The 13,869-nt window shown below is 50.4% G+C and overlaps 3 protein-coding genes and 1 non-coding gene across 4 annotated transcripts; 1 reads left to right on the forward strand and 3 right to left on the reverse strand.

Annotated features, from left to right (window-relative positions):
* The first annotated feature begins 1,762 nt into the window (after positions 1-1,762).
* On the forward strand, positions 1,763-3,791 carry LOC136541927 (probable cinnamyl alcohol dehydrogenase 8D). Its single transcript, XM_066534114.1, has 4 exons — positions 1,763-2,175; positions 2,322-2,435; positions 2,529-3,045; positions 3,128-3,791. The coding sequence occupies exons 1-4, from the start codon at positions 2,096-2,098 to the stop codon at positions 3,485-3,487; spliced, it is 1,071 nt and encodes a 356-aa protein (XP_066390211.1). The 5' UTR covers positions 1,763-2,095; the 3' UTR covers positions 3,488-3,791.
* A 15-nt stretch (positions 3,792-3,806) lies between these two features.
* On the reverse strand, positions 3,807-8,138 carry LOC136544084 (uncharacterized). The gene is made up of 5 exons (XM_066536354.1): positions 7,100-8,138; positions 6,403-6,472; positions 4,864-5,799; positions 4,056-4,269; positions 3,807-3,887 (listed from the first exon to the last, which is right to left on the reverse strand). Exons 1-5 carry the CDS (start codon positions 8,136-8,138, stop codon positions 3,807-3,809), a joined length of 2,340 nt encoding a protein of 779 aa, XP_066392451.1.
* On the reverse strand, positions 7,520-7,658 carry LOC136547765 (small nucleolar RNA Z247). Its single transcript, XR_010781722.1, has one exon. It is a non-coding gene; the product is annotated as a small nucleolar RNA Z247 (small nucleolar RNA).
* Positions 8,139-9,489: 1,351 nt separating the features above from the next.
* Positions 9,490-11,632, reverse strand: LOC136541929 (probable cinnamyl alcohol dehydrogenase 8B). The gene is made up of 4 exons (XM_066534115.1): positions 11,349-11,632; positions 10,839-10,952; positions 10,218-10,737; positions 9,490-10,106 (listed from the first exon to the last, which is right to left on the reverse strand). Exons 1-4 carry the CDS (start codon positions 11,432-11,434, stop codon positions 9,747-9,749), a joined length of 1,080 nt encoding a protein of 359 aa, XP_066390212.1. The 5' UTR covers positions 11,435-11,632; the 3' UTR covers positions 9,490-9,746.
* Positions 11,633-13,869: the final 2,237 nt, after the last annotated feature.

The raw sequence follows: 13,869 nt of genomic DNA on the forward strand, positions 1-13,869 counted from the left end.
ATGTGGCCAGAAGACCATGATGATAACCACGACCGGATGTGCACCAGAAGACAACGTAACTTGCAAGCCAAGTTAGCTAGGCCCTCCCTCAGGCTCTCGACTCTTGGGTCGGGAGAACCACCTCTTTGTACAAGCCCTGGCCCCGAACTCTATATAAGGGCAGCCAGGGCACCCATCTCGAAACGACATTCACATCCTCTACTATTCCATTCATTCACCATTGTAGTAGGGCTCCTGGAGCTTCTCTTCGGGTAGCCCTTCGCCTAACATAGGTCCTTCCATCTCTTCCACCCTTCTTGCACCCCCATTGTAAGAACTTCAGAGCATTCAAGCGAGGAACACGCACTCGATCATCTCTGAGACTGAACGTAGGGCTCCAGCCTGAACCAATATAAATTCTCGTGTCTATTGGATGCTACCATCATCTTCCTAGAGCAGCGCGACAATCGTATAAGTTTACTAGTCCGGTTTATAAAACACCGACAACATGTGTGGCTCGCTCCCCTTTCTAGTCCCCAATACGCTCTAGTGCATGCTGGCTGAGGCATCGAACGACTGAGAGCAAGATGATGAATAGTGGTGTTTAACATGATGTTTTTTAATGACTCAATACTTCAAGTAAAAGCTCACGCACATCAATTTGATGGTCTAGCGGTGTGAACATTAACAAGGCAACAAGCCCAAAGGCTCTAACATTAAGATTCTCATGTCCTCTTCTCTCTCCCTAATGTGCTGATCTCACAAAGGATGGACCTAGATGCCACTGGCTAAGGCCCTTTTTGGGCCACCTAGGACTAAAGTTTAATTGGACTAAAGGTTAGGTGGATTACTTTTAATTTAGTGTTGTTTGGATACATGGACTAAGAGTAAACTAAAAGCAAAAAGTTTTTCTGGACATGGACTCATGGACATCTTTTAGTCTAAATTTGTCAATTAATGGAGTAATGACTAGTTGCTCATGTAGAAAAGAAAAAATTGTCAACTAAAATTTTAGGCGACAACTATGAGCATGATGGTCTGCCACTGATCAGGTGCCAGAAGCATCCAAAACAGAGGTAATATTTGTCACAACTAAAAATTTAAGATCTGCCACTGACCTCGAGAGTGGAGGCATCACATGAGTTGCTCATGCTGTCATGCGTGTGAATCGTGGGAGCTCCTAGACCACCCCCACACATCCTATGCCTACGAAAGGCCTAGCATGGGGAGCAATGGGTAAGCAGTCCGGCATATATAATCAATCACCTTTTTATTTTCTATTTTTATTTTATTTTCTCTTGTAATCCTTGTGATATGTATTTCTTTCAACAAACCTTTTGTAATACACACATGTGTTCCACAAGTCACTGGTAGAAAGAGATTGTGCCGTAGGTATTTTGGGGACAACGTAAATATGGTTGTGTGCACGTTCATTCAAAACCATCAAAGTGGCACGGTTCAAGCGATACACGAATTTTAATGACAATATTTTAACATCAGGAATTATAGAGAGATCTCTTCAAAACATATCCATCATAATGGTGTACGTATCCAATTAGTTGTTCTTTCTCTCCCATTACCAGGGTAGACATATTTGCTAGTCTAGGATAAAGTGGAACTCTGTCGGTGTCGATAAAGGGTTTGTAGCGTTGTATAATTCAATCTCCAACCTACTATGATATGGTGTATCCTGACCGCGACCAGCAAAATTTGGAGTCATGTTCCGAGCTGCTCACCGCCCCACCGTGCCTAATAATATTATTACAATGTGGCCATTCGGGTTCTCTGCTCCCGTTGGTTTCCACTCCGTTTTGCAAAGACGCCGCGAGTCGCGGCACGGGGTGGATGAGCCAACTGCCTCTTTTTTCTATCTTTTTTTTGGTGCCGTTCGCGCGCCAAGACTGGCAGAAAAGCAATGTTAATCGTAGCCGCCGGCGGCTTTTCCATGGGTGCCGACTAAAGAAACCAATGAAGTCGGCCTGCTTGAGCACTGACAGTCTATTTATTCTAACTTAACCACTGCTTAGCACCGGCGAATCAGCCTGGTCCCTGAACGACGAAGCAGAGTGACAACAAGCTAAGCTAGTGAGTTTGCAGGGCGGATCAAGGAGTTTCTATGGAGCAAGGAAGCAAGGCGGCGCTCGGGTGGGCTGCGAGGGACGCCTCCGGACACCTCTCCCCTTACAGCTTCTCGAGGTTTTCTCTCTCGCTCCATGCCTAGTTTGCTCTGTTTTGTTTCGAACGTAGCAGGACACTGTGGGAGTGGAGCTTGTCAAATCATGCTTCGTGCACTCCTGCACATCAGTTTGATGGGGATGCGACGCTGAGTCACATGGTTTCAGGGTTCTGAGAGACGGCGACGTGACGATCAAGGTGCTCTTCTGCGGGGTCTGCCACACGGACCTCCACATCATCAAGAACGAGTGGGGCAACGCCATGTACCCCGTCGTTCCCGGGTAATTTTGTTCACCAAGCAAGCAAGGACGGATTTATTCAGGGTTTCCATCGAGAGCAAGCCAGCAGCGAATCCTGACCGCATTTCGGTGCAGGCACGAGGTCGTCGGCGTCGTCACGGACGTCGGCCCCGGCGTCACCAAGTTCACGGCCGGCGACACGGTGGGCGTGGGCTACTTCATCGACTCGTGCCGCACCTGCGAGAGCTGCAGCACGGGGCACGAGAACTACTGCCCCAACGTCGTGCTCGCCTCCAACGGCGTAGACCGCGACGGCGTGACGACCACGCAGGGTGGCTTCTCCGACGTCGTGGTGGTGGACCAGCACTACGTCGTCAGGATCCCCCCAAGCCTGCCTCTGGACGGCGCCGCGCCGCTGCTCTGCGCCGGCGTCACGGTGTACAGCCCCATGGTGGAGTACGGCCTCAACGTGCCTGGGAAGCGCCTCGGCGTCGTGGGCCTCGGTGGCCTCGGCCACATGGCTGTCAAGTTCGGCAAGGCGTTCGGGATGGCGGTCACGGTGATCAGCTCGTCCCCTGCCAAGCGTGATGAGGCGATGGAGCGCCTTGGCGCCGATGAGTTCTTGGTCAGCCGCGACACCGAGCAGATGAAGGTAACAGCGAGCTCAAGTTCAGGTCCTGTGACCGTCGATTGCTGCCATGGCAGATGACTGACGCGATGTTATGTGTACGCAGGCGGCGGCAGGCACGATGGACGGCATCATTGACACGGTGTCGGCGTGGCACCCGCTCGCCCCGCTGCTCGAGCTTCTGAAGCCCATGGGGCAGATGGTGCTCGTGGGAGTGCCCAGCAAGCCGCTGGAGCTGCCAGCCTTCGCCGTCTGTCCGAGCGGGAAGCGCGTGGCCGGGAACGGCGTGGGCAGCGTCGGCGACTGCCAGGCGATGCTGGACTTCGCGGGGCAGCACGGCATCACCGCGGACATCGAGCTCGTTAGGATGGACTACGTCAACACGGCCATCGAGCGGCTAGAGAGGAACGACGTCAGGTACCGGTTCGTCGTTGATGTCGCTGGCAGTCTGGGCCCCGCTGCTTAGGCGGCAGAATACGCTGCCTGCTTCTTCTTGTGTACCAGTCGGGGGAATAATTATACACGAGATCTGATGATCCGCTTGATAGATTGGATGGTAACTATGGTTGCCTATCTTGGCTCACCATAGGCTGCGCGTTTATATATATAGAACCAATCGTTACAGATATAGATTGTTTAAACTAGGACTCCTGTGTAGATATTACATTGAACCCGAATTGAATCTATCCTATCTATAGGAGTCCCAATTGTAACAACCTGGAAAGCACGTTACAATATCTTGTATAACACGTTTATCTCTAACACCCCCACTCAATCTAAACGTCCTAGCCACCTTGAAGATTTAGATTGCGAACAAAGTCATTCATCTTTGCAACTGGTAAAGCCTTTGTGAATCCATCTGCCAACTGATCTCCAGAGGATATAAACCGAACTTGCAACTGCTTTCTCATGACTCTCTCACGAACAAAATGAAAGTCAATTTCTATATGTTTTGCTCTAGCATGAAACACAGGATTTGCTGACAAGTACGTTGCACCAAGGTTATCACACCAAAGAACTGAAGTTCGGCATACCTTAACACCAAGCTCGGCTAGCAACTGCTCAAGCCATATTATTTCTGCAGTGGCATTTGCCATAGCCTTGTACTCTGCCTCAGTACTAGATCTTGAAACAGTGGGCTGTTTTCTAGCACTCCACGATATAAGATTACTTCCAAAGAATACAGCAAAGCCACCTGTAGACCTCCTGTCATCTACATCACCAGCCCAATCTGCATCAGAGAAGGCACTGACAAACGGAGACACAACTTTCTGAATATGCAATCCTAGCCCAATTGTGTGTTGTATATATCTTAGTATCCTTTTTACTGCAGTCCAATGAGTTGAAGTTGGCGCATGCAAGAATTGGCAAACTCTATTTACCGCAAAAGACAGATCAGGACGTGTAATTGTTAAATATTGAAGAGCACCAACAACACTCCTATAGCGAGTACTATCTTCAGAACTAAGTGAATCACCTTCATAACTTGACAATTTCTCTGACACAGGCAAAGGAGTCGTGCACGGCTTACACCCGAGCATGCCTACCTGAGTTAGCAAGTCTTGTGCATATTTACCTTGAGAAAGAGTTATACCATTTGATTCTTCTTTGACTTCTATGCCCAAAAAATAGTGCAACTTGCCAAGATCTTTAAGCGCAAAGTCTTCTTCAAATCCTCAAGAAGCGCCATGACTGCTTTAGCTGAATAGCTTGTAACAATGATATCATCCACATAAATGAGCATATAAATAACTATATCATGCTTATTGTAAATAAACAAAGACATGTCTGACTGATGGCACAAAGCCTAATGCAATTAACTTGGAGTTTAACCTGGAGTACCATGCTCTAGGTGCCTGCTTCAGACCATAAATCGCCTTGTCCAGTTTGCATATATATCCCGGAGTCTCAGCACTTTGAAAACCTGGTGGTTGTTTCATATAAACTTCCTCTTCCAGAACGCCATGCAAGAACGCATTCTGCACATCAAGCTGTTTAAGACACCATCCCCTTGAAACTGCAATAGAAAGGACAAGTCTAACTGTAGCTATCTTAACAACCGGACTGAAGGTGTCTTCGTAATCAATGCCATATCGCTGCTTAAACCCTTTTGCTACCAATCGAGCTTTGTATCTATCAATGCTTCCATCAGCTTTCCGCTTGATTTTAAATACCCATTTGTAGTCTATTATATTCTGTCCTGATTTGCCTGGAACAAGGTGCCACGTGCGGTTCTTGTCAAGAGCCTGAATTTCCACTTCCATCGCCAGACGCCACTTTGGATCTGCAAGTGCTTCTTCAACAGAATTAGGTTCACCAGCTGCACTGAACAGACTGTACCGAATCATACCATCATACATCTTCTTTGGCTTTGTAATACCGCTCTGCAGGCGTGTTTGTCGGCGTGGAGGATCAGGCGCTGCTGGCAATGGACTGGATGTTGTAGAAGATCCCGACGACAGAGATCCCTGTGCACCGGTGCTTGTCGAGTGAGATGCCGTCACATGCGCCGGGCTGTCGACAGGTAAAGCTGCGTCGTCCGACATGTCCGCAGGTGCCGGGGCGGCCGGTATGCTTGCCCCCCCATGCTGCGAGCTCAGAGTGGGCGCAGGAGATCCAGGCGAATCGGCCGCAGGAGCCGCGCCGAGAGGTGACAGCAGATCCACATGAGATCCGTTGTCATGATCTTCTGCACCAGAACGTGCCGAAGCGGGAGAAAGGATGGGCATGCTGGCTGCAGATTCTTTAGAATTCCCTGCAGATTGTTCCTGAGAACCACTACAAACACCAGACACATTAGTATTATCAGTAATATCGGAAACAGTGCAATGATCATCCCCAGGATTACGAAGAGAGGAAGGAAGCAGGATAATTTCTTTCCTAAGAGATGCACCGGCATTAGGATGAAGTGTAGAGAACGGAAACACAGCTTCATCAAACACAACATCGCGGGAGATATAGATGCGACCAGTGGATATGTCGAGACATTTGAACCGTTTGTGCATGGAACTATAGCCAAGAAACGCACACTGAGTGGATCGAAAAGATAATTTTCTAGAATTGTACGGTCTCAAATTAGGCCAACATGCACAACCAAAGGTGCGAAGATTGCTATAGTCAGGTGTTTCATGCAAGAGGCGAGTGCTAGGGACGTCAAAATTGATAACCTTGCTGGGGAGAATATTAATCAGGTAGGTGGCGGTAAGGAAAGCTTGATCCCAAAATTTTAGGGGCATGGAAGCGTGAGCAAGGAGCGCCAGGCCTACCTCAACAATATGCCTATGTTTGCGTTCAGCAGCACCATTTTGCTGATGAGCATGGGGACAAGACACACGATGTGTGATCCCAACGTGTTGAAAGAAGGAATTCAATTTCTCGTACTCGCCTCCCCAATCCGACTGGACACAAAGAATTTTCTTTGAGAATTTTCTTTCAACGAGGTTTTGAAAATCTTGGAAAACCCGGAAAACATCAGATTTATGTTTCAAGAGGTAGATCCATGTATATTTGCTATAGTCGTCAATAAAGCTAACATAGTAGCTGTAGCGCCCAACAGAGATAGGAGCAGGTCCCCAGACATCAGAATAGATCAAATCAAGAGGAGCACTCGAAGTTTTATTTGATAAAGAATACGGAAGTTGATGACTCTTGGCCCTTTGACATGAATCACAAACAGACTCCACACTCTTGGTGCTATCACATGGTAATTTATTGGAACTAAGAACTTTCTGAACTATAGGAATAGCTGGATGACCTAGACGACTATGCCATAAGGAAGTAGACGGCACATGGACCCCAAACACTTCATGTTTCGACCCTCTCTCTTCTCCTGTTGATCTTGGAACAAGAGGGTACAAGCCTCCCTTACATCTACCGCAGTGTAAAATCTTCTTCGTGTCCTGATTCTTAATAAAGAAGAAATTAGGATGAAATTCAAGGAAGGCATTGTTGTCTTTGGCAAGTTTGTGAACGGAAGCAAGACTTTTGGAAGCAGTAGGTACATGAAGGATATTCTTAAGAAGAAGTTTACTAGAAGCGGTATGAAAAGTTGCATGTCCAATATTACTGATGTGCATACCTGTGCCATTGGCGGTGTGAACTTGCTCATGTCCGCTATATTTGTCACGAACAGTCAGCTTCTCAAGTTCGCCGGTGACATGATTTGTGGCGCCACTATCAGCATACCAGTTGGTGTCGACGCCGTAGGCTTCTGTAGGTCTTCCACGGTACTGATCGTCTTCGTCATAGCGGAAGTAACACTGCTTCGCTTCATGGTTGGTCTTCTTGCAGATTTGACATGGCGGCCTCTTGTTTCCTTGCGAGCTGTTGCCTTGATTGATGGTGTAGTTCTGATTGTTGTTGCTTTGTCCCATACGCCCTGGATTGAATCGGCCACCACCACGACGACCACCAGGGCGTCCGCGATTTCCACGGCCTCGGGACGCCATATTTGCTGAGGATTGGTACTGTCCGGCTCCTTGAAACATCTCAAGCCGGAGGTCATATTCCATGAGAAGTGAATATAATTCAGAGAGCGAAAGATCTCCTGATCGGCCCATCATGGAAGAGACAAAGGGGTGATAATCAAAATCTAGACCATTGAGTATATGAGCAACAACCTCATCGTCATTGACGGTGACGCCAGCTGAAGCGAGTTCATCCTTAATATTTTGCATCTTGTTGAAATAGGCCGCCGTCGAGAGGCTTCCCTTCTTGGTGGTGGCCAGTTGCATGCGCAGGTTTGTGACCCGCGCTCTTGATTGCGCTGCAAACATGACTCCTAGTGCCTTCCATGCTTGAGCGGAGGTCGTTGCAGTCGCGATCCCGGCGAGAACCTCCTTGGAGACTGAGTTCACCAGGTAGCTAAGGAGCTGTTGATCTTTGCTTACCCATGAGTCATGCTCTAGGTTAGGGACTTCTTTCTTCTTGCCGTCGACTTCGACTTCTAGTACTTGTGGCGGCTCAGGGATTGATCCATCCAAGATGCCAAGCACCTTGGCGCCGCGGACTGCCGGGAGAAACTGAGCTTTCCACAGGACGAAATTGTCCCGCGTAAGCTTGTCAGAAACCGGCAGTCCTAGTGGTGTCGAGAGGGGCGCAGAGGAGGACGACGCCATGGGAACGTCGGGGCTTCTTCTTCGCGCAGACCGAACGTCGGGGCGTCAAGATCCTGCCGTGAGGCTTCTGTCTCTCGTTTTTTTTTATGTGTTAGGAAGAGGCGGCTCTGATTACCATGATAGATTGGATGGTAACTATGGTTGCCTATCTTGGCTCACCATAGGCTGCGCGTTTATATATATAGAACCAACAGTTACAGATATAGATTGTTTAAACTAGGACTCCTGTGTAGATATTACATTGAACCCGAATTGAATCTATCCTATCTATAGGAGTCCCAATTGTAACAACCTGGAAAGTATGTTACAATATCTTGTATAACACGTTTATCTCTAACACCGCTTATTATATCTTCTCCATCCAAGTTTTCCTATAGATTAGTTAGGGCTCGTACCACGCTCATGATAGGTTGTCTCTAAGTTGACCGATCAATTTTTTTCCACATGACATAGGGTTATTAAAATGCGCTTGGTTCTGCTGGCGCCGCACGGTTCGAAGCCTAGGTGGCCATTCTACGCTTCGAGACTTAATCGGCACGTCTAGCAGAAAGGCCTCTAATTTCTTTAAAATCAACCTGTAGTACACATGATTTTTTTTTATTTTTAATCGCTTTTAATCAATATTTTAATAATAACTGTTGCCAAAATGATACTGCAAAAACTGACCCTTTTGGTCGTGGGAGTGCGACAATATCACAGTGTCGCGCCATATGCACTGGCACGATAAGGGCGTCCATCGTGGCGTGCTTTGTTGACCTCATCCTCCGAGAGGCGGACGTGGTTCCACCTTGTCGCGCCACCAACTCGTGTGCGACGGCGGGCTTGTCGTGCCAGGCCTTGCCTCTGCTCCTGTGCGCAACTTGCTACCATGCGAGCCTGCCCACCTCCGCCCTAGCTGGGTACGCCGGCGGCTGTCCTCTGCTAGGCATACGCACGCTGCGTCGTTGGTGCCTGCAGCTGTGGGGTGCGCCGCCCTTCTAGGCCTAGTCGGCAGCTGGTGGGCGGCTAGGCGCATCGGCCCTTGCGGCCTTGATAGGCGGTGGCCGGGCGCCTGTGCCTGGACGGGTAGCGGCCAAGACGCTGTCGTGGTCTCGCACCAGGCGTCGGGTGGGTGGGGAAACGCAAGAGAGAGAGAGAGAGAGAGGAGGGATCGAGGATTTGGAGAGTTATATACTAGTGTTACTAGATGGGCTACTAGTGGACTGATTTGCTGCGGGGGCCCAACGGTGATTCGCATGGAAAAATGCATCATCCGCACTAATCCCGCTACCATTTGGGTATCCGAATCTGAAAATCCTTGGGTGAAAACGGAACCCACAACCAAAACCGCTAGACCCGAAATCCATGGATATCCGACCCGAAACCAATCCACTGTCATTCCTGTCTATCAACAAACATTTGGACAACCCCATTAAGTAATGGACATTCACTTTCCATACAAGCCCAGCGAAGGCAACAGTACCCTGTCTCCCTCTTATTTTTTTCACTTGTACATCGAACTATTACAGCCACAAAACCACGACAAAGCACCAACTCATCAACAAGCTTCGACCATTATTGGGTAGCTAATAAAATATTGGGGCTCAGATTTAAACTTTTCAACCATGCCTAGGCGGCAGAGCCGAGGCTGCCGGCGACGTCGATGACGAAGCGGTAGCGGACGTCGTTCTTCTCGAGCCGCTCAATCGCCGTGTTGACGTAGTCCATCTTGATGACCTCCACCTCGGCGCCGATGCCGTGCTTCCCCGCGAACTCAAGCATGGCCTGGCAGTCCCCAACGCTGCCGACAAGGTTCCCAACCACGCCCTTCCCGCCCGGCACGAAGGCGTACGCCGGCAGCTCCAGCGGCTTGCTCGGCGCGCCCACGATCACCATCTCCCCCAACGGCTTCAGCAGCGCAAGCAGCGGCGTGATCGGGTGCCACGCCGACACCGTGTCGATGATGCCGTCCATCGTCCCCGTCGCCGCCTGCTCAGCTCACATATATCAGGAGGAGAGGAGGTCCCCGCGTTAGTTACAGATTCCAATCACAATCAGCAGTGCCCGTGGCGAAGGGCCAGGCCAGATGTGACGGCACACCTTCATCTGCTCTGGGTCCCGGCTGATCAAGAACTCGTCGGCGCCGAGGTTCTCGATGGCCTCCTGGCGCTTGCTCGCGGACGTGCTGATGACGGTGACCTTCATCCCGAACGCCTTGCCAAACTTAACGGCGACGTGGCCGAGGCCGCCGAGCCCCACGAGGCCGAGGTGCTTGCCGGGCTCGTTGAGGCCGTGGCGCATCATGGGACTGTACACGGTGACGCCGGCGCAGAGCAGCGGCGCGGTGCGGTCCAGCGCCAGGCCGTCCGGGACGCGGACCACGTAGTGCTCGTTCACGACGATGACGTCGGAGAAGCCCCCCTTGGTGGGCACGCCGCCGTGCGCGTGGTCTACGCCGTTGGAGGTGGGCACGACCCCGGCGCAGTAGTTCTCGTTCCCCTTCCCGCAGTTGTCGCAGGAGCGGCAGGAGCCGACGAAGTAGCCCACGCCGACCGTGTCGCCGGCCTTGAACCGCGTGACGCCGCCGCCGACGCCGGTCACCACGCCGACGATCTCGTGCCTGCGCGCGCCGCGGCAACCAACGGGTCGTCAAAGGACATTACCATTGCCGTTGCGTCTAGCAAATCATTTGCAACACTCGGCCGCGAATTCGACGATTACCCGGGGACGACAGGGTACATGGCGTTTCCCCAGTCGTTCTTGATGATGTGGAGGTCGGTGTGGCAGATTCCGCAGTAGAGCACCTTGATCGTGACATCGTCGTCTTTAGGAACCCTGAAATTGGAACCAGCGAAATGGATTCCATGAACTGAGGTAAGTTACTCTGCAAGGAAGAACTCTGAACATTTGTTATACTCCACATATAACATCGTCCATCAGCCGATACCAAGTTCAGTATATAAAGTTCACCCAAATTCTATACGCGTAACGAATTTTGTTCTCTCTCTCTTTTCTTCTCCAGACTTTAACTTAAAAAAAATATTCTATGTTAGGTAAGCCTCTCACGAAGAAGTAGAATAGTCCTAATTTAGAAATCTGAAACTGTGTAGAGAAGGTAAGATTTATTAGACATCTTCCAGGAGCTGCAATTCATAGGATATATATGGCAGAACAAAATGAAGCACGAACGAGCAAAGCAGAGTGCTCAACGACAGTGACAGATGTTACCACCTTGTGGAGAAGCTGTAGGGGGAGAGGACGCCGGTGGCATCCCTGGCCGCCCATCCGAACGCCGCCTGGCCGCCTTGCTCCTCCATCGTTACCTGCTCTCGCTTCTCCACGGACGCCCTTGGCCGCGGCAACCGCAGAGCTCTGGAGGGCAAGGGTAACCCTGCACTAACTTGGAGCGAGGGAGCAGGGAGCACCAGCTCCGGGGGAGAAGGGCGGGTGAGGAAATGGACCGTGGACGAGGGCGCGACAATGATACGACATAACTGCTGCTCCCGGAGATATCTGTGGAGAGTTTTTGAGGTGAGGGGCCCAATGCGTCGGCACAAAAAATTAGCTAAATTTATTGATTTAGCTACTCTTTAAATAGATTTGACAAAAAAAATACTAGAGTACTCCAACAGACTCTGTAAACCCAGAGATTGTATGGCCGGTGAGGTAGGTTATCTAAAAGTAGAGAGCGAATAAGATGGGAGAAAGAGATAAATTTAAAGAGTCATTTACAGAGTCTGTTCGCTACGTCGTCTTCTATCACGCCATCACGATCTTACACGGACGTTCTGCGGGTTGGGGCGACCATGGCGGCTCAGGGCTCGGGCAGGAATTTTGGTCATGGAGGAGGGGGTAGGGCGGTGAGCAACGATCCTAGATTCCAACCGGGATTCTATCCTGGACACGGGGGACGGGGTAGGTGTCAAACCTTTGCTCCTCCTCGTGGTTGCGGTCGTGGTCATGGAGGCTACGGCGGTTCGAGATACAATGGATTCAACAGCGGATACAACGGCGGCGGGCGAGGTGGACGTCCCTATGGTGGGGCATACGGAGGAGGGCGTGGCCATGTGAAGCATAACCAGGGCCGGCCATACTATCAGCCATCCTTGGCGTCGGGAAATCCACCTCCCTTCCAGGCAGGCGGTAGGTTCGGGTGGAGACACAGGCGGCTGGCGCCGGTGGCGCGCACACATAGCTGCTGGCAGTGGTGGCATTCACCTGGCCACTGGCGGTGGTGCAGGACGAGGGGTGCTGGAGGCATCGGCGGGACAACCCACTTTGGGCCATTCACCTGTGCGTGGACAGGGCGTGGCTACAGTGCAAGGCGCTGGAGCCAATTCGCAGGTGGCGCTGGGGGCTGTCTCCAACCCAACCATGGGGGCAGCGCCTAAACCTTTGTCCACGATGGAAACGGCATCAACCGAAATACTCAGGAAGGCCACTGCCCCACCAAGCTCCACCAATGCAGTGATCCAGAGCGATGTGCTAGAGTCATCCCAGAAGGGGAATAAAAAAAGCAAGGGTAAACCTGTGGCAGAACCACCCGAAATTGCGTACTTACGGAGGCGCTCGTCTTCCACCAGACACTAAGCACCCCGAAAGCAACTACAACGAGCGGTATCCGTCGGGCACACCCCGAGGGAGAACCTGAAAGATCCACATTTTTCCCAATGATCCAATAATGAAAACGAGTTACAACACAAGTCCATCTCATACATTAGAGTTTCTTAAAAGTACATTATTACAATACCAAATACAGAGTGCGGAATGATAAACAGCGGAATATTAAAAGATGACATCTAGCAATAAGATAACGAGGATTCTGTCTGAGCCCACCAGATGGATCCTCCACACAAGGAACTCCTCAAGCGTCACCTGCAACAGGGGTAAATAAATCCTGAGTACACAATGTACTCGCAAGACTTATCCGATCAGTGGGAATACTTTCCCGACTCCAAGGAATATGCTAGGCTTTATGGTTGCTGGTTCTCTTTTAGCCAAAAGCAGTACTAATAGTGGGTCCTTATTGATACATTATTATCATCAGCCGTATTAAGTTTTTATCTAGTCAATCTATATAAGCACCTGTGCTACTTTCAAGCAAGAGTTGAGCAATCGATACTGTTCCTTCTTCTTTTCCACTTCCAGTTCTTACTACGGTGCTAAACCGCAGACAAGCCGTACCAGATAACCCGACGATTCACGAATCAATGTGCCCAGCTAGGTGCTCCAAAGACACACGCCCCGCTTGTACCCCAGGCACAAGCAGGACTAACCTACCACTCTCCTGTCCCAGGTGTCCAGGTCCCCGTCCAAACTTAGACTCCAAGCCCCGCCTCTAAATCCTGGACTCAGTGCGGTGCAAGGACCTCCACCACCTCCTCTTCTCATCAGTCGGTCCGGAAAGAGCCGGATCCACGACAAGAGAGCAGCAAGCCTTCCCTGTGCCCAAACCCAAGTATGTGCTCGGGACAATAATCTGTGACTTGCCTAGAGTCATATGCAACGACCGGTCCTTAATCGACACAGACATGGAAAAAGTGTAACCGGGCTATGCCCTGTTGGCCGCAGGACACAACCCCTCACACCCACCAGTACCAAAATCCACATCCCTGTCCGGTCACCATTTTCCTTTCTATTATTTCATCATGATATCATAGTTTAATCACCTATTTGCGAGTAACGACAGGTTACTCATGCTACCGACATCCTGAGCATAGCAGCTACTCGACCTGTACTAGTAGGACTCATG

Source organism: Miscanthus floridulus, chromosome 3 (assembly GCF_019320115.1).
Source record: "Miscanthus floridulus cultivar M001 chromosome 3, ASM1932011v1, whole genome shotgun sequence".
Classification (NCBI taxonomy): Eukaryota; Viridiplantae; Streptophyta; class Magnoliopsida; order Poales; family Poaceae; genus Miscanthus; species Miscanthus floridulus.

Bases quoted from the DNA above. Each gene is read 5' to 3' on its own strand.
- LOC136544084 (XM_066536354.1), bottom strand. From the start codon at position 8,138: ATGGCGTCGTCCTCCTCTGCGCCCCTCTCGACACCACTAGGACTGCCG. The intron at 6,473-7,099 runs GTATGCACATCA...GGGTTTTCCAAG, and splicing joins TCACACCGCCAATGGCACAG to ATTTTCAAAACCTCGTTGAA. The intron at 4,270-4,863 runs GTACTCCAGGTT...TCCGTTTGTCAG, and splicing joins AAGCAGGCACCTAGAGCATG to TGCCTTCTCTGATGCAGATT.
- LOC136541927 (XM_066534114.1), top strand. From the start codon at position 2,096: ATGGAGCAAGGAAGCAAGGCGGCGCTCGGGTGGGCTGCGAGGGACGCC. The intron at 2,176-2,321 runs GTTTTCTCTCTC...ACATGGTTTCAG, and splicing joins TCCCCTTACAGCTTCTCGAG to GGTTCTGAGAGACGGCGACG. The intron at 2,436-2,528 runs GTAATTTTGTTC...ATTTCGGTGCAG, and splicing joins ATGTACCCCGTCGTTCCCGG to GCACGAGGTCGTCGGCGTCG.
- LOC136541929 (XM_066534115.1), bottom strand. From the start codon at position 11,434: ATGGAGGAGCAAGGCGGCCAGGCGGCGTTCGGATGGGCGGCCAGGGAT. The intron at 10,953-11,348 runs GTGGTAACATCT...TTCCAATTTCAG, and splicing joins CCCTACAGCTTCTCCACAAG to GGTTCCTAAAGACGACGATG. The intron at 10,107-10,217 runs GTGTGCCGTCAC...TGAGCTGAGCAG, and splicing joins GGGACCCAGAGCAGATGAAG to GCGGCGACGGGGACGATGGA.